The 21,536-nt window shown below is 60.2% G+C and overlaps 1 protein-coding gene and 1 long non-coding RNA gene across 5 annotated transcripts in view; one reads left to right on the top strand and one right to left on the bottom strand.

The window, feature by feature from the left end:
• Positions 1-21,536, top strand: part of KCNQ1 (potassium voltage-gated channel subfamily Q member 1) — a 357,688-nt gene that overhangs the window by 83,405 nt on the left and 252,747 nt on the right. Inside the window, exons 3-8 of one of the 3 annotated variants that reach the window (XM_063092879.1) lie at positions 8,294-8,420; positions 8,982-9,060; positions 9,280-9,376; positions 9,863-10,003; positions 20,224-20,334; positions 21,424-21,519. In XM_063092879.1, coding sequence (XP_062948949.1) covers positions 8,294-8,420; positions 8,982-9,060; positions 9,280-9,376; positions 9,863-10,003; positions 20,224-20,334; positions 21,424-21,519 — 651 coding nt within the window. The remainder of the gene's footprint in view (positions 1-8,293; positions 8,421-8,981; positions 9,061-9,279; positions 9,377-9,862; positions 10,004-20,223; positions 20,335-21,423; positions 21,520-21,536) is intronic. The other 2 variants (XM_063092880.1, XM_063092881.1) reach the window with 2 other exon arrangements.
• The window catches only part of LOC134374854 (uncharacterized), a 133,178-nt gene continuing 114,734 nt past the window's right edge, over positions 3,093-21,536 (bottom strand). The window contains exons 2-3 of one of the 2 annotated variants that reach the window (XR_010023366.1): positions 18,474-18,631; positions 3,093-3,342 (exon numbers count right to left, since the gene is read on the bottom strand). This is a non-coding gene — a long non-coding RNA (uncharacterized LOC134374854). Of the gene's footprint in view, positions 3,343-18,242; positions 18,319-18,473; positions 18,632-21,536 lie in introns of those variants that run through there. The other variant, XR_010023367.1, reaches the window with a different exon arrangement.

Below are 21,536 nucleotides of genomic sequence, written 5' to 3'. Positions count from 1 at the left end.
GCCAGGCCCCCCTCCCCACGTGGGTGGGCAGCCTCTATTCAGGCTGAGGCCCGGAAGCCGGCAATCCTGGGAAGGATTTGGCCCTGATGATAATGGGCCCAAGAATGTGCTAGACCTGCGGGTGTGGTCCGAGTCTGTTGTCTAGGCCTTGCCCCGCTTCACGCTGAGCCGTCTGCATGCACACACGCACATGGCTGCCCCAGCTGCCTCCTGCTTGGTCCCGTGGGCAGCACCCGAGTGGCTCGTGGAAGGAGCTCGCAGTTGCTCGCGGACTGGGGACCAGGAAGAGGTAGCGCTGAGGCCTGGGCCAGACCTCCGAGCCTCGGCCTGCAGGAGTTTGTGCGGGGATGTCCCTGCAGCAAAAATGCTGTACTTTTGCTGCTCTCTGAGAGGCTGTTAGGGTCTCCAGAGGAGATTCCGAGGAAGCTCATAGAGAGAGTGCTGCCGCCTGCGTGTTGGGCCCCCAAGGCCCTGCTGAGTTGGCCCCTAAGCCTGTAGAGTTGTGGCAAGATGTTTGAATATGGCTCCCTCTGGGCTGGGGATGATGGTACCAGGGGAGCTCAGGGGCCCAGCACCAGCCAAGGGGGTGGACGTAGGCCCAGGGAGAGCAGGGAGACCCCCCAGGACCTCAGCGCCTGAGAGTATCCCCCAGGTGGCTACTTGGGTGTGGAATGCAGGGCAGGGGACAGAGCCCCCCCATGGCCAGCCCTCTGGTTTCAGCCTCAAAGAGCCTCCCCAGACAGCCCACAGTGGACACTGGGCCTCTTGCCACCTGTTGGGGTGGTGTCCAGGATGGGGGGCCAGACGACAGCTGTCACCCACTTGCAGGGCCCGGCTGCCGGATGGGTGGGAACACCCATCCCCATGGTGACAGAGCAGGCCTCGTGCCTCTCCTGCTCAGTACAGAGAGTGGCTACCTCGACAGCTGGAGGGTGGGGCCAGTTCTCGGGGAAAAGCGGCTCGGTGTCTCCCACAGTCACCCCCAAATCACGACTGCCTGTAAGAGTGGGGACGAGCACATAGAGCAGCTGGGGGATGGTGGTCTCAATGACAGAGACTGGCCACTGGCTTCTGGGACATGTTCCCTGAGAAGGCCTGTTGTGGGGACTGCTGGCCCCCTCCCTGTGTTACAGCTCATGGGGCTCTCATGGGGATTCGGGGTGGCCTGCCTGGGGAGAGGCTGGCTTCCTGGGTGTGCTGTCCTGCAGGGCCAGGACCCTTGAAGCACCCCAATGACTTCAGGGAAGGGTGCCCCAGACCAGGAGCTGGGGCTCCAGAGCTGCCCTGGGTGCGGGGGGTGGCATGGGAAGAGAGGGAGTGTCCCAGACACAGGGAGGTAGAGTCTGGCCTGGAGGCTCCACAGGTTTTTCTGGGCCCTGGGGTTTGCCAGCTGGTCGTTTGAGCACCAGGGCGGGTGGTGGGCTGGCTGTCAGCACTGGCTGGGCTTCCGAGGTGGACCCCTGCCTTTAGGGAGCTCTGGGTGAGACGGGACTGGTGAGGAGGTGAGAAGGTGTCCTCGGCGAGGGCGGCTGTCGGCTGTGGTGACTCCTGCTGCTGGGATGGTGGGAGGGGGAGCGAGGCTGGGCAGTGCTTTGAGGATGAGCAGGAGCTCCCGGGTGGGAGTGTGGGAGTGGGCGCAGCGGGCAGGCGGGGGCTTGGGGCTCAGCACTGTGGGAGCCCCACAGAGCAGGGCGTCGGCTCACCAGGGCTCCTCCATGCTTTGGGGATGGATGCGCCCACTCCCACCTGTGCTCAGACCCTGCCCTGCCCTTCCCCAGCCCTTCATGCGGCCACTTCTCTCATGGGTACCTTTCCCGCCACTGTGTCTTCTGGGCCTTTCTGTTGGCATTTCAGTAGACCCTTCTCTTACCCCGGCCTGCCCCTGTTGCTGGGCCTGTCCTCTTCATGCTTGTGATCCTTTATTTTGCCACGTGTGGGAGAGTGGGGGTTATTGGGGGTCTGGTCTCCCATCTCTCCCCACCAGGAGCTCCCCTGGGGCAGCAGGGCCAGCCCACAGGCCGCATGGAGCAGGTTACACGCAGGGTCCTGGATGCTCTGCTCTCTGGGGTGGTAAGCCTGTCCCAGGCTACCTTGGGCTGAAGGGATACGGCTGGGCAGCAGGGGCTCCAGTGGGGCACGGGTCAGCTCCCAGCAGGGGTCCTGACTCGGTCCCTGCTGCAGAGGTCCTGAGTGGGGACAGTGGCACAGCAGGCCCCTGACTCTGTGTCTTCCTCTGTCTCCTCACAGCCCTGCAGCTGTGGGTCTCACCTGGGCCTGGGTGGCTGCAACACAGTCTCTGCCCCAGCTGGGGCCGCTCCGGTAGGGTGGGGGCTGGCACTCCCCAGGGTGGGCGGCGGGTATGGACTGAGGGCCCCAGCTGTGCCCAGCACATGTCACCGGGGGGCCCAGGGGCTCTGCGCTCAGGCTGGCGGCTGGGAGCAGCTGGCCACAGGCAGGCCTGAACAAAGGGTGCTTTGAGCAGCCTGCATGCCCGCCTCACGCCCTCCGGCCAGCTGACCCTCCCGGGAATGCCGAGACTGGCTCTCTCTGTGGCTGATTGGGGCCCACATGGAGCTGGAACAGCTGGCCCCAAAGCCTCCCTGCCGGGCCCTATGCTGTGGGAACCAACACCCGCCTGGCTCACGTTTTCCAGCTGTGGGAGTTAGGGTAAAACCCTACCCCGTCCCCACAGCACCCTGGCCTGATCAGGGGCCTGTTCTGGCCCCCAGATCCACCCCTCTTCCAGGTCTCCAGGCCCAATCTGGCCTGATGAAATCCCACTCGCCCCTGCAAAGTGTGAGCATACTTTCCACCCAAGAAGCTTGCGAAGGAAAGGTGGATCCCCGGAGCTCGGGTGAAGGGTTCCCCAGGCCCACATCCTTTGATCTGTCCAGCCCAGTGTCCACAGGGCCACGGGGGAGGCCAGCTGTGCCTCTGCTCTCTTGACCCTGGCTCTGAGAGCCTTCCCGCCCCAACCCAGGCCCCTCCACGAAGCTTAGCACTTAATCCTCAGAAGTTAATCTCCCAGCCCTCTTTAAAATTAATTTTTTATTAAGAAGATAATAGGACAGTAACATCAGAGAGACCAAAATAATCCTGATAAGGGTCTGTGAGGCTTCCTTTATAGTTTATCAAGAAAAAAGAATTCTTTCATCCAGAAAGGCAGGACAGGAGCGCCACTGACCTGCCGGTTTAACCTTCGGGCTGTCTTGCTATCTTTCCCATGTGAGCGATTGGCGGCAGGGACATTCTTGGTGCTTCTAAATCATGCGATGCCAGCAGCACAGAACTTCAAAACACATTGAGCCCTAGAAAATCTCCCCAATGATGCGGATTCACCAGCTGATAAAAACAAAACAACAGATAAGACGGCCACGTCGACCTTCATCCTCTGTGAGCGATGGTTCCACAGCTGGTTACGAAATGTTCGAGCCGCCGCACAGACCTCTCCCCTTCTGTACACTCCAAGGAGAAAAAATCCCAGATAAGCACCTGCTTTGCTAAACCTTTATCTTGGCCCTTCGGATTTGGGCAGATCTGCTGTTCCAAGGGCTGTTACCCCAAAACATGGAAAACAAGCTCAGGACTGACGTGTGACAGTGCACTCCCGAGACACTTGGTCCTCTGCGACTTCAAGCTTGTCTCTTCCTCCTGCATCACACACTGACTTGCTCTGGGTGGAGGATAAGGGTCGCTGTGGCCATCTGCCCTTTCAGTATCAACGGTGAGGTCGTCCATGCCAGCGTGTGGCAGCGTGACTGGAATGGTTTTCACCATGATGATAAAACCAGATCAAAGGACGTTTAAAACCTGCCCTCGTTTTCACCGCCCGAGCCCGGCCCTCTGCATTACCTGGTGTTTCCCCTTCCACCCTCATCGGGAGAATCCGGCACAGGTCCGTGTGGCCTCTTGTGGTCAGCAGGTCGCTTGGCTCAGCTGTTTTGTTTAACACTGAGCTGACAATAGCCCATGAAGATTAAGAACTCAAGGCTCAAGGACAGCTGTAAGGGACTCTCCAGGGACACAGACTGAGGTGGGGCAGAGGCTCAGTGCCACTGGGTGGCCCTGAAGATCCAGGCCCCTGTGGGGCCACTTGACCAGAGAGCACAGATGAGAGCCTGCCTGAGGCCAAGCCACAGGCCATGAGCTTTACTGTGGTCAAATGCACGGAACATAAAATTCACCGTTTCGGCCGTGTCAGAGTGTGCGATTTAGTAGCATTTAGTCCTGCCTGGAGAGCCCCCTTTGCCATGGACTCCAGCCCTTGCCCTTGCCCTTGCCCTTCCCTGAGCTATGTGGCCTCATCCGTGAAGCCTCTGCAGCCAAGAGGTGGCCTTGCTTTAGTCTGAATGACAGTGGCCAGGGCAGAAGGGGCCTCTATGTCCCTGTGGTCTGACTGTGGTCTCAGTGGAGATCCCAGGGTCTCTGGGCCAAGGACAGTCTTTCCTCTTGTGTCTGCAGGGCAGCACTCAGGGTCACGCTCCATCAGTGTCCTGGGGCATTGCATCCTTGACCCCGGATCTTGCAAGCACCATGAGTGTTTCACTGAGAGGCCCTCCGGGGGGCTGGACAGTACTGGGTGCCCCTTGGAGAAGGCCTCTGGGGCTGGCTGTTACCGATGGAGGAGCCAGGGAGCCTCCTGTCCTCTGCAGGCATGGCAGGTGGGGCTCCCGGAGGGGTGAGGGTGCTGGAGCTGGCCTGAGAAGCATGGGAGGAGCATGGTGGGGGGGACAGCATCCCAGACACAGACCCTACGATGTGGATGACGGGGAGCTACGGCAGTTGCTTGAGCAGGGGACGCACGAGGAAGTGACAGATGTTGGTGGGTTCTGGGGAGGAGATTGAGGACCCTTGGTTTCAAACTTGGGGCTGTGCTTAGGACCAGGTCTGCAAACACAAGTAAGCTTCAGGCCTCCCCCTGCCAGGGAAGAGAGAGCCCAGTGCTAGGAGGGTGACTAACAGGTCACCCACCCTGGGCCTGGACTGCCAAGGCTGAGACTGGCCTCCCCTAACCTGGAGCTGGGGAAGGCGGCCCTCCCATTTCATGAGCTCACTTAGGACTGGAAGTGTTGTCCCCTGACATGGGGTGAGCCACAGCGTGGCTTGGGGATCCACCCTCCTGTAGGCCCCAACCCTGCCTGTGCGTGAGCCCCCCAGGGTCCTGGCTGTGGCCTTGGCCCCGAGAGTGCGCGAGGCCGTTCATGGTGGAGATAATTTTATCTCTGAACAAACATTCAATCCTGCTGTCTCCAACCTAAAGCCCCTTCCCGGCCTGCCGGCAGTGTCATACTAATTAACCCAGTCCCGCCTGTCTCAGACACGAGAGTGGGGCTCGTCCCCAAGCAGCTGGGTCTCACGCTGCGTTCCCGACTCAGACAGGACTGAGGATTAGCGTTGTTTTAAATTATTCCCGCCACCTCACCCGCCAGAGTGGGGTTCTGCCATCTCAGACTGCTGGCCTGAGAGCTCCTAGCTGGCTCCCAAACAGGTTCTCTGCAAGTGTTAGGGAGGGGACACACTTTGGGGGGACATACTGCCATGAGAAGCAATCCTTGGCAGTTATTTGTTTCAAGGTGCATTATAAGACACATCTAGCACTTCAAATCTGCCCCGGCCATGGCTGAAGAGGGTATTTAAGTAACAAAAAAGGTATGTCAAAGTAAAAACCTGTTTGGTGAGCTGTCAGCTGGCGGTGTGAGGCCACAGAGCTGGGACACAGGTTTCGGGCACTGTCTTCTGGGGGCGTGCTACCCCCGTCAGGGCCCAGCAGCCAGGTGAGCCGTCCTCTGTGTAGTCTCAGGGCCCCTCTCACAGCCTCGGGGACCTGGGGCTCAGTGTTTACATGGCCCTTTTCGTGATGGCCAGTCAGATGGGCATCATGGTGCCACAGCCTGGCATCCCTGCGGAGCCAGGTTCCAGGCAACAAAGATGAACACGACAGAGTCCCCACCAGCTCCTGTGTCTGCTCGTTCACTTGTCTTTTCAGCTTGCCAGGGTGGCCACTCTTCTGGAGGCCTGGGAGACAGGGGTTGACAAGCCCAATGTGGCCTCTGCCTGGTGAGCTCAGCCACTCCCTGAGGTGGGACCTGCACCCCTGATGACGCCACAGGGCCTGTGGTGTCAACAGTCCCTCGCTCTCCCACCTTCTCCCACGTGCACCAACCACACACAGCCCTACCTCATCCCCAAAGGACGTGCAGTTACCAGCCAAAAACATTTTGCAAAAGCAAAGTGCTAACTTTTCCCAAACTGTCTCCCATTACCCATTGGGCTTGCCTCAAACGCAAACCGGATGGCGTAAATATTATTTTGCCTTAATTAATAACATTTGGGAGACAGCGACGGCAGTGTCCAGCTACCCCCTAGTGATGGACTCCCAGGCGGGGACAGGCCAACCACTGTCACCCAGTTGGAGCAGAAGCCCCTCCATGGCAGGCTTCTGAGGGAAGAGAGGTAGCAAGCCAGCTGGCAGGGGCCCGAGAAGCAGAGTGCTCTGTGGCTCTGTGTGGTCCCTGCGCATGTGGGGGACAATGCAGTCTCCTGACCCCACACACCTCCTCTGAGGACCTCTTGATGCCAGGGCTGGCTGGGTGCAGTGCACACAGACCCACAGGTGGCTGCCATGCTTGCGAGCATCAGAGGGGCTCCATCTCACATAAATGCATGTGCTGGCGTCAGACACTCCCTGTGTCCCACCGAGAACAGTACTGTTGCCTTCCACATTTTACTTGAGGAAACTGAGGCCCAGGTTCCCAGTCTGTGCCCAGGGGGTGGAATTCAGCCCCCAGGGTCATCTTCCCACCCACTAGAAACCTCTTCCTTCCAGGTTCGATGGAGGAGAGGAGGGGGTGGGCTGGGTCAGCCAGGCATTGGGTGCCGGGGCCAGCAGTGCTAGACTCCCATGAGGGTACGGTGTTCGAGGGGCTGCCTGCCCGGACTCTCGAGGCCCCAAGACCAGCCCCAAGGCTAACCTGTAGTGGAGCTGGGGAAGGTGCTTCTCATTAGCAGCACCCAGGGTTCCTGTGATGATGGCTCTGTGGCAGGATCCAGGGCTGACCAGAGCTGTGGTCGGCGGCGGGTGAGGGGCAGCCCAGGTCCTGCTGTGGCCCCCAACAGGCCCGGCCGCTGCCTCACTCTCCAGATGCTGCCAGGTGGCACGCCCCTGGCTTCTCACCTCTAGGTGGGATAGTCCCCCCACCCCGCAGTATGTTAGGCCACTGGGTGGCCAGGCAGGGGCGGGGCCAGGCCCTCACATGGATCTCCCACTGCTGTCTGGAGGCTGCAGGACATGGTCACCTGGCCTGTCTCGTGGGGCACTGGTGGAAAGGGAAAAATACAGCACGGAGGACACCGTGAGGGGCTGGGCCAGCCTCAGGCCGGATTTCAGCTGAATTCCAGGTCACAGTCCAGGCAGAGCTTGGCTGCAGGTCCCTCTGCCTCGCGCCTCATTTTATTGGGAGAGCACATGGCAGCCTTTGCCACTTGGGCTTGGTTCTTATCCCATCCATTTTCATTTGTCCATCGTCCATCCGTCTGTCTTTTTATCCACCCACCCATCCACTTTTCCCTCCGTCCACCCTCCCACCCACCCATCTGTTCACCTGCCTGTTGTCCATGGGCTGAGACCCAAATGTCAGCCCTTGGCCTCCCAGGCGGCTCCCACCCTCTCTCCCTGAAGCCTCTGACTTCAGAGCGAGAGTGGGAAGTCCTTGCTGGAGGCCTGGGCTGGGGAGGACCCTGAGGCAGCTGCCTTGTGGCCCGTGTTGTCCCCCCTCTCAGCCTCTTCCTCCTGCTGCTCGGCTCCCCTGCCCCAGGGGCTCCTGTGTCCAGACCCCAGCGCAGGCCACCAAGTAGTGGATGCCGTGTCCCCAGTAGTGTGGCAGCTGAGTGAGGTGAGAGGGGGACAGTCCCATGAGGACAGATGTTCTCCAGCCCCCAAACTGGGATAGGGGCTGAGCTCTGGGAGTCCAGTGGTTTGAACTAGTTATGGCTGGAGAACATGAGCCCCAGGACGTCACATGTCTGGGCAAGGGCACATGGCCCAGAGCTGCCCCAAGTCCTAGCATAAGGGCTTCCTCTTGCCTAGCAGGGACCTGGGCGAGGCATCTGCCTCTCAGGAGGGCACTTCACATGGGTGCCGCCCATCCCTGGCAGACTGCCCCCTGGCCTGCTGCTCTTGGGTGCCCTCAGTGGAGGCTCCTGGTGTCAGGGGACCTGCCCATCTGCATGGTTGGTCTGCTTCTGTGCAGGACACAGCCCTCTGCGGAGTGAGCTCACCTCCCTGTCCCTGCAGGAGATCGTCCTGGTGGTGTTCTTTGGGACGGAGTACGTGGTCCGCCTCTGGTCAGCAGGATGCCGCAGCAAGTACGTGGGCATCTGGGGGCGGCTGCGCTTCGCCCGGAAGCCCATCTCCATCATCGGTGAGTCATGCCCACCCCATGGAGGCTTCACCCAGGTTTCCAGATCAGGAAGGGCCCCCACATCATGACCACCACCAAACAAAGCTCCCAATGGCTGAGAGAACCCCTGCTCCTCTACCTGCCTATGAAGGGTAGGACCCCAGGGCCAGTGGTGGTGACCACATAGATCCCCCAGCCCTGGGCCACTGCTGCACTCAGATGCTGCTTACAGGGTGGGAGGATTGATCCCTCAAAGCATCCCAGGACCCTCCTCAGCAGCGATTGGTGGCCTGAGAGCCTGGTCCAGGCCTGAGGCCCTGTCCTCTCTGGCCTCTTTCAGGCCTCAGTCCATAGCCTGGCATAGGCTGGGGGTGGGGGGTGGCGCACATGGCTGAGACAGAGAGCTGGGTCTCTGCAGCTCAGGAGCTGCCTGACTCCCTGTCAAGGTGTCCCCACATCCCCTGTCACTGGGCCCTATCCCGCCTGACTGGCCAGCCCTTCCTCAGGGCGAGTGAGGGGTTGCTGTCCCCCAGGGCAGTGGCTGGTGGTGGTCATGATGAGCTGCCCCTGTCCTCCTTGCAGACCTCATCGTGGTCGTGGCCTCCATGGTGGTCCTCTGCGTGGGCTCCAAAGGGCAGGTGTTCGCCACGTCGGCCATCAGGTACATCTGTGCCGCCAACACTCCCTACTGGGCCGCCCACCAGTGCAGGGCTGGGAGGGGCTGACCCTCAGTGAAGCACCTCTTCTCCCACTGAAGCGGATGTGCCCAAGTCTCCCCCAGCCAGAGGGGACAGGGCAGCCTCCCACCCACTGTCTCCCTGGTCCTGCACAGATGCCTGAGACCGCATGGCCCTCTCAGCCTGTGCTCTCTCCTTCCCAGGGGCATCCGCTTCCTCCAGATCCTGAGGATGCTACATGTTGACCGCCAGGGAGGCACCTGGAGGCTCTTGGGCTCCGTGGTCTTCATCCACCGCCAGGTAGCTGGCCCAGGTTGTGGTGCAGGGAACCAGGGTGGGGCAGGACAGAGGCAGCTGGACCGCCCACCCCAGGATGGCACAAAGGGAGCCCAGGGCCTGGCCCTGCTTGGATGTTAGGTGTGGGGTCACCAGAACTCTTCCTAGGACCAAACTGAGACCGGCTCCATTGCAGGGGAGCTGCTGAGCCCTGGCCAGCTCTTGATTCTGTCACCTCTGGGTAAAGAGAGCCAATCCCGGGCAACTGCCGGGGTTGAGCCTCGCTCCCGGGGGTCAAGACCCAATGCTGCCATTTGAGTCATGAAGACGGGTTGTTTTTGAGAGTGATCTGTGCATGTGAAACACGCCCAAGCGGATGTAGAACTGTCCGGTGCATACAGGGCCACTCCCTCTCTGCCTTGGCTGTGGGTCCCACGTTTTCGTGGGGGGCTCCTGGCCGGGTGGGGTGCCGGGAGCTTCGCCTGAGGCTGCGTCTGCTTGCGGGTCTAGGAGCTGATAACCACCTTGTACATCGGCTTCCTGGGCCTCATCTTCTCCTCATACTTCGTGTACCTGGCTGAGAAGGACGCAGTGAACGAGTCGGGCCGCGTGGAGTTCGGCAGCTATGCAGATGCCCTGTGGTGGGGGGTGGTAAGTCAGGGCCTTCGGGCAGGGGTAGCCCGGGTTGGGGCCGTCGGGATCTGGGGGAGGACGGAGCAAGACAGCAGGGCTGTGGTTTCTCCGGATCTTATGCCTCATCGGTGGGGGCTCCTCACCTGAATGCTCACGACCCTTCATCCACAAACTCGTACTTGACCCCAGCAGCACAAGGCCCCACCCCCAACACTGAATGCCCCGGGGCTGTTGTCTTGAAGTTCTTAGTGCTTTTACCTTTGAAATTGTGTTTTGTAAGGTGAGTCCAACAGGACAGCAGGGTATGTGTTGGGGGCTTGGTGTCCCAGTGCCCGCGTGGCCCTGTCTCCTGCCATCTCCCCGAGCCAGGTCCTTGGCTGCCTGTCCCCCTGCCCACTGGCCACTGCTGCTGTTCTCCCTGGCAGGGTCCTGGATGCATGTGTGTGCGTGGGGCATGGGGTGCCTGGCAGGGGAAGGGCGTGCCCTGTGTTTCTGGGGGTCCGCACTGACCCTGTGAGTATCCCTGTGTCCAAGCAGCGAGACATGATATAGCAAACAAAAAATACCACATGTGTCAAGAGACCTCAGGGTCAAGGGAAATGCTCCCGCTCCTCCACTGGACACCGGCTGCAAGTTCTGTAGGTGGCCCTAGGCTGCTGCAGTGCAGGTGTGGGCTATGCCTGGAGAAGCAGATTGCCTGGGAGAGCGTGGATTCCTCCCTGTGGGTCCAGGGCTGGCCCCGGCCATGAAGACAGCTACAGATGCATAGGCAGCCGGGGCCGGGGCGGTGGCAGCTTGAGGCTGCTCTGAGCTGCCAGTCTCCGGGGGGAAAGGAGTGTGCTACGGATGATCCCCGACATGAGCCCCAGGTGACCTGGAGTGAGGCGACAGCGTCAGGAGAGGGCCCTGGGCAGGTGGGCTGGCGGGCGTCTCAGGCCAGCATGAGGGGAGGGAGATATTCTGATGAGGACGTGGCTGGAGAACACTGGGCGCACTCCCACATCCTTTGTCACTGGTGCCTGGGCGCATCACTCAAGGCTCAAATCACAGACGCTGGCCAAGGTGTTATTAGGCGGAGGTCCGGGTTGCCAGCGTCCCTTCAGGAGTTGGTGGCTGCCTGTACAGCCTTCAAATCCTCCAGCGGAAACTGGCTTTTGTGTGTGCACGAGGCTTTCTTTTGGGTTGCTTCTGCCGGGAACAGGCAGGTGGCCAATAGGAGCAGCAGGCCTGAGGCTGGACTGTGGGTGCGAGAGGAGGTCCCCACTCCCTCCACTCCCCCATCCCATCCCCCTCAGCTGTCAGAGGCCACCAGGGCCCAGGAAGGTGCCGTCACACCTAGGGGTGGCTGGGTGGCTCTGCGTGTGAGGCAGGGAGGCTGAGGGACATTGCAGTGGGAGTCAGGGCCTCGGCGGCCAGGCAGCCCTGGTGGCCCTTGGCTGTGTCAGGTTCCAACTGTCTGTCCCTGAGTGCTCCTTCCAGAAAGGAAGGGCCTGGCTTGCTCTAGGGACTCCCCACCCGCCACCAGAAGAGGTCCTGTCCGAGCTTGACCAGGTGGGGCAGGAAGCCACCCTGTGATGCCCTGGCAGGCACGTGCCCTGCTCTTACTGAGTCCCCTGGCCCAACCCCCATGAGGCCAGGCATGCAGCGGGGCTCCTGACATTGGCCGAGTCAGTGTGTTTTCTGGAAGCTTCCAGCATGCCAAACTGCTCAGGGAAGGCAAGGATGTGCTGACACAGCCTCTGCCCACCCTCCAGGGGGGCCTGTGTCCCTGAAGGCCCCCTTGTGGCAGGCTGGAGCAGGCTTGGGCAGGAGGGCTTGGCCCCCTGGCAGGGGTATTGCCTGTGGTGAGTGGGGGGATGCGACAGGCTGCCTGGAGCCGGGAGCATTCCCAGGAGGCCGGCGGCACAGCGAAGGCGGTGGGTGGCTGCTGCAGGCCGGCTGAGAAGGGTGCCAGCCTTGACGCCCCGCCTGCCTGCCCAGCCACAGGAGCTGCGGGCAGCGGAGGCTACTCCCCAGCCCCGGCCCGCGCACAGCGGCACTCCCACCCCCACACCTGTGCAAACATCCGCCCGCCGGCCGGGAACACGGCCCCTTTGTGCCCGGCTTGGCACTGGTGCCCCGGCCCGCGCCGTCAGCTGCAGCCTGCGCCTCGGTCACCGCGCCCAGGCCTGGCCATTGTTCCTGCCGGGCCAGGGCCCCTGGCCACCCTGGGCCCCCTGCCGCCTGGGGCTCTGGGGCAAATGCTCCTATTCATCACAGGGCTGCCCCTGCAGCTGTCCGGGTGGGAGCGGCCCCTGAGACTTGAGTTATGGGCTGTGTTCCTGGCGCTTCTCGGACAAACAAGACTCAAGAAATCTAAGACAGTACAGCCCAGATCAGGGCTTTCAAGCCAGTCTGCCCGTCTGCAACTGCCCCCTCCTCCCTGCAGCAGTTGTTTTCCCGTGTCCTGGCTTTGTTCATGCCACCAGGGTAGTGAAGCCCCGCAGGCTGACGAGGCCCTGCCCCGAGGCTGGGTGTCTGTGGCAGACGGACAATGGGGTGGGGAGACCTCCTCCGTGGTTGGGGGCTGCCACAGGCCACCTAATGGGTGGGGGCAGCTTCCCGGAGGCCGGGCCTGTCCGATCTCTGTGCTGTGCTTGCCCTGACCTTGTGCAGACTCTGCAGACCCCCACCCACAGTCCTCGCAGCCTAGACCAGCTGCTCAAAGACGATATGCGGTATCCCCTCAACAGGGCTGCCGAGGTACACGTGGACAGGTGTGGACCCACACTCGCCCCCTGGACTATAGGGGCCACAGGGGCAACCTCAGGTGTCCTCAGCTCAGCCGGTATTGGTCACGTGAGGGAGCAAACCACAGATGTGCCTGCAGAGCCGTCTGCCCTGCGGCACATGGGTCTGCAGGCTATTCACCTCCTGGGGCTGCTGCACAGTCCTACAAACTAGTTGACTTAAAAGAACAGAAATTTTTTATAGTTCTAGAGGCCAGAAATCTGAAATCAGGTGTTGGTGGGCCGCACTCCTTTTAGAGGCTTAGGGGAGGGTCCTTCCTGTCTCCTGCAGCTTCTGGTGGCTCCAGGGGTCCTTGGCTTGTGGCCACATCGCTCCTGTGCATCTGCATCTCTCTTCTGTCTCTTATAAGGACACTTGTCATTGGATTTAAGATCCACCAGTATAATCCAGGGTGGTCTCATCTTGAGATCCTTAATCACATCTTCAAAGACCCTATTTCAAAATAAGATCACGTTCTGAGGGACCAAGTGGACATGAATTTTGGGGGGACACAATTCAGCCCAGAACATTGGGTATTCTGGGTGGGCTTCCTGGGAAAGCCCTCCCCTTGCTGGGCCTCAGTTTCCACAGCCATCTAGGGAAGGAGCCAGTTCAATGGCTGAGTGTCCCCTCCTGCGTCCCTCCCCAGGGTGTGGACGCCCAACTCACTTGTGTGATCTCCTGGTTCCCCCAAGCGTGGCGCCTGAGCCTGGCTGCCGAGGCATTTGGGGAGGATTTAAGACTTTTTTCTTTGCCCTTGAAACAGAATGCGTTTGTTTGTGTTCAAGTTTGAGTGGAGGGAAAAGCAGTTTTTGCAAACACGGGCTGCTCTGTTTAGCGCCCGGGGGTCTCTAAAAACAGGAGGCTGTTGGGCTCTGTTTACCCCACTGCATCTAAATTTAGAATTTAGAGTGAAAAAGCTGGAATCCCGTCTCTGTATGTCAGCCACCTTTTCAAATAGCGTCTAGCTGCTGTTCCCGTTTTCCTTACCTGGAAGCTCTGGAAAGTTCCTGCCTCCCAGGCTGTACTGCATCCTGGCAGAGCAAGGCCAGAGGGGTCTGAGGTCTGGAATGGGGGTCCTGGGTGAGGGCAGGGCCTCCCAGGCATTCACATGCAAGCCCTGTTGGCACTGCCCAGTGGGAGGGGCCGGTGTCAGGACCTCCTTTGAAGCATGGGGAAACGGAGGCTCCATGGACCAAGGGGCAGCGGGGCCAGGCCCCCACCCCAGCACTTGGACCCCCACCCAGACCAGGGCTCTTCCTTTCCCTAGAGCTCCATGCAAAGCCTGGAAGTGCTATGCAGCTGAGACATGAGGGTCTGTAGGATGCCAGCCAGATAGCTCTCCCGAGGAGGGGCCTTTCCAGCTGGGTTTTGTAAGACAGGCAGGAGTTCACTAGGCAGGGCCGTCTTCCCGTACTTACTGCCCACTGGCCAACACCATGGGGATTCCTTACATGGATGTGGCAGCCCAGTAAGGGTGGCGAGCTTCCTCTTAGGTGTGCGGGGAGTGAGCTCATGCCAGTCTCAGGTAACAGAACTTTTCAGTTACTCTTCAGCCGAGAGAAAAGCAACAGTCAGCATCATGAAACACGGTGAAACAGGAGGGGGTGGGGCGACCAGCTGTGTGGTCCTGGGCAGGTTACTCAACCTCTCTGGGCCCCTCCATGAGATGAGTGTAGGACACGTGCCTCATCCCATGGGTGGCTGTGAGTCAGTGAATACATGGAACACCTGGGTGCCAGGCACCCAGCAAGGATGCGGTAAAGGCTGGCTGCGAACCTTAGAAGGATGTTTCCAGCACATTCTCTTGGCATTCCCCAAAACCAGAAACCTGTTGATGGGCTTGTGGCAAGCTAACTCACAGTAAAGGCTTTGTGGCTGCCATGGTCCAGTCACATTCCTCAGCCCTGCCTGTCCCGAAGGTGGGTCCTGCCTGTCCCCTGCCCAACTCCCCAGCAGCTTCCTCTCAGAGCTTCGCCTCCTGGACTCCAGTGACCCAGTGTTTTAGATTCCACATCCCCAGGGCCTACGCAGGGCGAGTGGCTGGTGGCAGAGCAGGGGTACATAAACGGATAAAAAAGATCCAGAAGCAGGCTGCTGTCATGGGCCGTGCAGTGGAGACGGGGAGGGCAGGCCATGGAGTTGGCTTCCTGGGCCGTGCATTCAGCTGTACCACCAAACTGGCCCTGGGGCTGGGCATAGCACGTGATCACTCTGTGCCTCAGTGGCTCTATCTGCAAAATGGGGAGACAACAGTCTGCCTCCCCAGGCCGACGTGGGGCTCACTGAGAGGGGGGCTCTCAGGACTGATCCCAGAGGTGGCAACAGGTCCTTTTGCCGTGAATACTTTACTAGGACGATGGGGGCCTCCCAGTGAGGCCGGGTCTTCACCACTCGTGGATTCCTTGTTCAGCATGTGGTTGTGGTCCTGGCCTGTGCTGGGCGCTGAGGGTACGGCAGGGCTTGGGCAGCTGGTCTGGCTCCCTGGGAGTCATGGTCGGGGGCTAGAAGTGTGGCATGAGCTGTGGTCTGCACATGTGCTGGTTTGTGGGTGGCCACAGGAAGAGCCTCCAGGGAGCCCCTGCCAGTGAGGCCCTGGGGAACCTCCTCGGTCCTGAGAGTGGTGAGGCCTCACTGAGGAGGTGATGTCTGAGCTGACACCTGTGCCCCCTGTATGTAGGGCCCTGAGCCCAGCTGTGCTGCAGAGTGGACAGGCCCGGGCTGGAGCCGAGGTGCTCATGGTGGCACTGTCAGCCTCTGGGTGGGGCTCCTGGGTTTCATCCAGGAGGCAGGAACCAGAGAGGTCCTGGCCCGCCAGATGGGGTGTGAGGGTGCCCCTAGGTCGCAGCCTTCTCAGCAGTGCGGTTGCGTTTTTTATCCCCATCCAGCTGGTGCCCGGCCGACTGTGAGCCACACTGGGGCAAGGATGTGGGATGGGCACCCAGGCCGGACCCAGGGGCTCCAAGGTCTCTGTGAGTGAGAGGACAGACTCCTGTGACTAGAAGGCCGGGGCCTGCATGGATTTGCCTCTATTTATTTCCCTGGTGAAAGGGAGCGAGTTTATCTTGGGGGTGTGCCTGCTTCTGTCTTTGCCACAGTGTGCAAGCTCGTTCTCTTGGCCCACGTGGCAGCGGCAGTCCTCCTGACAGCCCTTCCCACGAGCTGGGCCGGGGCCTCCCAGGCAGCCCACAAGGAGCCAGCAGTGCTGGGCATCCCTTTGGAACAGGAGTGGCTGAGCCCAGCAGGGCCCCAAGACCACTACGTCCTGCCTCCCCTGGGCCTTCTGGGGCCTCCGTCCCCAGGCTGCCTCTGCAGACACCTCTTCCCCATCTGGGTGGGCCCAATTCTCAGGATCTCTTTTGGAGAAGAGGAAGTGGGCTGGGGAGTGTCACCCCAGATCAGGGGGCTCTGGCCTTGCTCTGCCAAACACATATGCCAGCCACACTGTTGAGCTAGCAGAGGGCCGGAAAGCCCTAGACTTTGAGTCTCTAAGTCCATAAGCAGCCTCAGAGCACTTTAGGGACACCACACGTAAAAACTAGGTAACAGGCTTGCCATGTGCCATGCCCTAACCTACAGGCAGCTGGTGAGGGGTGTGTTGTAATCGTCCACCTTCTCCAGAGGGAGAAACTGAGGCATGAGACAGGCTGGGGCTTGGCCTGAGGCCACACAGTCAGATGGACAGGGTGAGAACTCCACCCCAGGCTCAGAGCCTCAAAGCCAGGCTGGCAGCCGGCAGGAGTGCCTGGCATGGTGAGGATGCTGGGCAGGGCGCTGGACCCACTCAGTAGCAGTTCATTGTCCCCCAGTCCACTGGAAACAATGAGATGGCCGTTGTGCCACAGGAAGGGATGACCCCTCTTGAGCCTACAGTTGTTCAGCCTGCTGAGGGTGCCGAGGCTGAGGAGGGGGCTCTCGGAGACCCTGGGTGAGCTTCCTGCTTGGCCAGGGATGGGGAACTGGTGGGGGGAGGCTCTCTTGGCTCATGGCTTCCCTGAGGAAGCAGGGACCCCACCTCGGCTGGGTCCTCAGTTGTGCTGTGACTGCATTGGGTGCTCTGGGGGTCCCCTTGCCACCTGCCTCGAGTCGTGTGGCTGATCCTGGTTGCTGCCCCTTCCTGGCTTCGTTCTATGGGAGTCTCCTCCCGGGCAGGCTGGTCCCTTGAGGCTGGGCAAGGCCTGGGCCTGCAGTGGCCACAGCGACCTCTTAGCCAGTCTTGCGTTTGCTCACCAGCCTTCCTGGTGGCCACGGTGTGGAGCATGGGGTCGTGCCAGCCACGCACTAGCAGCAAGACCACAGGCACAGTGAGTGCCACCAGCCTCACTTTCCTCCTGTGTGGACGACTCTTAAGTCACAGCATCATGAGGTTGTGGAATGAAGTGCCACCCAGGCATAGTGCTGTTGGGGCTGTCTCAGGGGCTGCTCTCGGCCACCCCTGCCCTCTGGGCAGGTGACCGCCACACCTCCAGTGGGCCTGCTAGGTCAGGGCCGGGCACTGCAGGCACAGCTGGGGTTGGGCTTCTGGGCTGGCCCTCTGTCCTGCCTTGGAGGCCAGCCTCATGAGCCTGCATGGCAAAGGAGGGAATGAGATGACACCGGCACTGGCTTCTCGGGATAGGACGCGGGGCACTGGAAGGCTCTCCCATGCCTCCTGTCCTGCAGCGCAGTAGTGAAGGCGGCACAGGGGCTGCACACGAGCAAGGGGGTGGCGGAGACGTTCTGTCAGCTCCGGGAAGGACGAGAGGGGCTTGGTCCCTCCGCCCAGCCGCCCGCCCCCACAGTTCCTGCCACTGGTATGACACGTCCCTGCACCCGCGTGGGAGCAGCCCATGCGCGCAGCCGCCTGGTGGCCGGCGCCTGGCGAGGAGCTTCAGCGGCCGCGTCCCATCTCCCTGTATTTGTTGGCCCAGGAGACGTGCAGGTCTGCATTCTAGAAGGCCCGCCACTAGGGACAAGTTCCGAACATGAGCATGACTATAAAACGGCCCATTCCTGAGCTGCCTGTGTCTGTGGATTCAGGAAAAACAAACAGCTCTGCGGGGTGGACCACTTCCTCGGAGGGGCCGAAAGGACCGTTGTTAACTTGACGAGGAGGGTCTGGGACGGGTCTGAGCAGAGGACATGGGGTCCTGGGGCTTTGGGCGTGTGGCCTCCTCTGCACGCGGACACACCAGGCCGCGGCTCGAGGCCACCACCCTGCCAGGCAGCAGGACCAGGTGTGGGGGCCTGCTCAGACCCAGGAGATGGCATCCTGGCCCCTGCCCGTCGCTCCCTGGACGGCAGCCGCACTCAGACTTTTTGGTCTTAGGACCCCCTTATGCTCTTGAAAGAGAACTTTTGTTTTGGAGGGTTATACCTATCAATATTTTATAAAACTGAGAAATTTTTTAAATGCTTCTATATGTATTAAAATAATAATAGACCCATTATATGTTTGCATAAATAAAATAATTTTATGAAAAGTTACTAAATTTTCCAAAACAAAAGATATCATTGAAAGAAAAATGAATATTTCTGCAAATCTCCGTGAGGTCTGGCTCCTGGGAGGATCCATGATGGCCCATCTGCAAAGCAGCCATGGATCTGAGAGTGGAGGGGCAAGTGCAGCCTCGGGGGGTCAGCAGAGGCCACCCAAGTCCCCTGCAGGGTTTTGAGGGGTGACTAGGAGTTGCTGGGTGAGTGCGTGGGAACAGCATGTTCGCACTGAGGGGATGATTACCTGTGCTCCCGCGGTGTTTGAAGCAGACAGAGGTCCTGAGTCTCCTCTCCCGCGGTTGTCCGGCCTGGCGGGGCCATCTGAGCTCGAGGCCGAGGTAGGCCAGTTGGTGGGTCACCTTTTCTGTGCTCTCTCTGACTTGCTGTAGGCTCAGGAAACATCTGTGGGATGGACAGATGAACAGTGAGTACGCTGGGCCCCCACGCCGCCGAGCCCCTCTGGGCTGTGATGTCACTAGTGGGTGTTGCTCCCAGGGGCAGGGCTGGGCACAGTCTCAGATGCCCCACCTGGTTGGCAGCCCCAGATCTGTCTTTGCTGTCGCCCTGCTCCAGGGTACCTGGGCCCTCTGGAGGAGGCAGCTGTGGCCCGACCCTCACACAGGGGTGCAGGCCCTCTGGGGAGGATGCCTGCAGGTGAGGGGGCTCCAGGATCCACGAGAGTCCCCTTATCCACCAGCCTACCATCTCCTTGCCTATGGTCTCTGGGATGGCCTGGTTTCAGCTGCAGGTACCTGGGCTATGTTCCAGGTGTGTGTGGGGGGGTGGGTGTACGTGAGATGTCTGAGCCCAAGTGTGCCCTGAGATTGTCAGTCTGAGATGTGGGCACCAGCCACCTTCCCACATGACATTGTGCCATGTGTGTGCACGATGCATACATGTGTGTGATACACAGATTGTGGTGCACATGTGTGGTGCACCTTCAGTTGGAGTCTGTTAAATGGGCCTCCCCAGGACCCCTGCCACCACACTGGCTCTGTGGGGCAGGGGATCAACTGGGGGCTCCGTGTGGTTCTCGGCAGGGAAATCCACCTGCGCCTGCCAGAGACGAGTATCACTCGCCTCAACTGGAGATTCCAGACGGGTAGAAGCTGAGTTTTCCAAAGCAGGGAGCCCAGAGCAGGACTACAGAGACCCCCACAGCCACAGGGACGCTCTGGGCCACCATGCCTGTTGTCCCATTGTGCCTGGGCAGGAACGCGTGTGACCATGGGTATGCTGGGCCTCCTCTCCTGGCTCACAGCTGGCTCCTTGAGGGCCCAGACTCCAGGGGCAACATGGCAGGCTTGGACACAGCCAGGGTGGGCTCTCAGATCCCCACATAGATGTCACATTCAGTCTCACACTGCAGACCCCAGGGAGCACATCTCAGATGCCAGCCAGAGGTGAGCCAGGGGGTCAGCCCCTCACTGCTATCGTCCCAGCACATGCCTGGGATGGGTGGCTCTCCCGCCGAGAAGTTGGCTCGAGCTGCATCGTCTTCTCTCAGAAGAGGAAAAATGAAGCATCTGGTGCCCTGGGGTGATGTCGGGCCCATCCCAGCCTTCTGTCTGCAACTGGCCTCGATGGGAGCTTCTGGCACAGCAGTGGTCCAGGGGTGGTGGCCTCGGAGATGTGGCAGGAGGGTGGGGCAGGGAGGCCTGTTGGGCTGCTGTGCCTGGCCATCTGTTGGGTGGGCTCCCGGCCTGCATGTCCCACTGGCACCCTGGCCCTCCATGGCTGCTCCTTTCTTGGTGCATCCCTGGTGGGCTGTGTGCCGTGTGCAGCCCTCAGGGTGTGGGAGACCTGAGCTTCCTGCTGCTCTCTTCCTGGTGCCTTCACTGGGTCACGTGGAGGCAAAAGAGGACAGTGACCATCGGGTGGTCGGGGCCTCTCACTGGCCTCTCGGCCCATCAGGGTGGTGGTGTGGGCTGGGTAGGTGCCCTCCAGAGGCTCTGGGCCTGTCAGCTGTTGACTGCTGTCCCTCCTGCTGACAGGTCACGGTCACCACCATTGGCTACGGAGATAAGGTGCCTCAGACGTGGGTCGGGAAGACTATCGCTTCCTGCTTCTCCGTCTTCGCCATCTCGTTCTTTGCGCTCCCAGCGGTAGGTGCCCACAGGGGTCTGTCTGCCACTCCTTGGCCAGCTGGGGCCCTGGGGACACCAGCAGGTCCCTCTCTGTGAGCAGGCCCACTTTCGGAGGTGACTCATTCAGAGCCAGGATGGTACTCGCCTTCCAAAAGGTGCCCCACCCACAGCCTGCTCACCTGCCACGAGCCCTCCTGTTCCCCACCCCCCACTGGGGTAGCCAGTGTGGAAGGCGGCCTGGTGTGGCTTTACATAGAAGCAGTGGGGTGCAGGCCTGTTCATTCAGCCCTGCAGGGAAGGAGGCCCCAGTACAGCTGGCACATCACTGCATAGGCGGAACCCGTGTGCCGGGGGAGGGAGGGCGTGGCCTTGCATGGTGGCCTGGGAGGGGCTTTATTCTGGGTCCTTTCCAGAGATCATAGAATAGGGGTGAAGTTTTTCTAGTTTCCTGTATGTGCATATCGGTGTATGTATATGTGAGTTACATGTGTGTATGTATGATATGTGTGTATGTATGATATGTGTATATGTGTTGTATGTGTGTGTAGGTGTTACATATTATGTGTGTAACGTGTACATGTATATGCATAGCGTGTGTTTGTGCATTGTGCTGTACAAATGTTAGATGTATGTGCACACTGCGTATACGCAGTCACATGCCTTATCTGTACAGTACGTGTGGGTATGTGTTGTGTGCATGCATGTATATGTGTTAGGCATGCATATAGTATACACATGCACATTTGCACTTGTGTGCATGTGTGCATGTGCGTCCCATGTATAAGTACATCTGCGTATTTCATGTGTGCTGTGCATGTATGTGTGTGTTCCGTGTCAGTGTGTATCTGTTGTGTATATGTGTGTGACATATGTGCATGCCGCTTGCCGACCCCTGGGCAAGGGTTCTGGCATGGTGGTGGCAGCAGCACTCCTCCTCGGCCATGGGCCATCTTCTCACTCCTGGCACCCAGTGCAGTGCCATGGGCCCCACCTGGGCATATGCAGACAGGTGACCCCCAGCCGCCACGATGGCCCCTGGGAGTGGGTCAGGTGGGCTGTGCCCCCCTAGCAGCAGCCACGTGGTCGTGAGCCTGGTTCCTTTCCCAGGGCATCCTCGGCTCTGGGTTCGCCTTGAAGGTGCAGCAGAAGCAGCGGCAGAAGCACTTCAACCGGCAGATCCCAGCCGCGGCCTCGCTCATCCAGGTGCGCATGTCACCATC

This window comes from Cynocephalus volans, chromosome 4 (genome assembly GCF_027409185.1).
Source record: "Cynocephalus volans isolate mCynVol1 chromosome 4, mCynVol1.pri, whole genome shotgun sequence".
Lineage (NCBI taxonomy): Eukaryota > Metazoa > Chordata > Mammalia > Dermoptera > Cynocephalidae > Cynocephalus > Cynocephalus volans.
The sequence above is the reverse complement of the archived record's forward strand: the minus strand, read 5'-3'. Positions and strand labels throughout refer to the sequence as shown.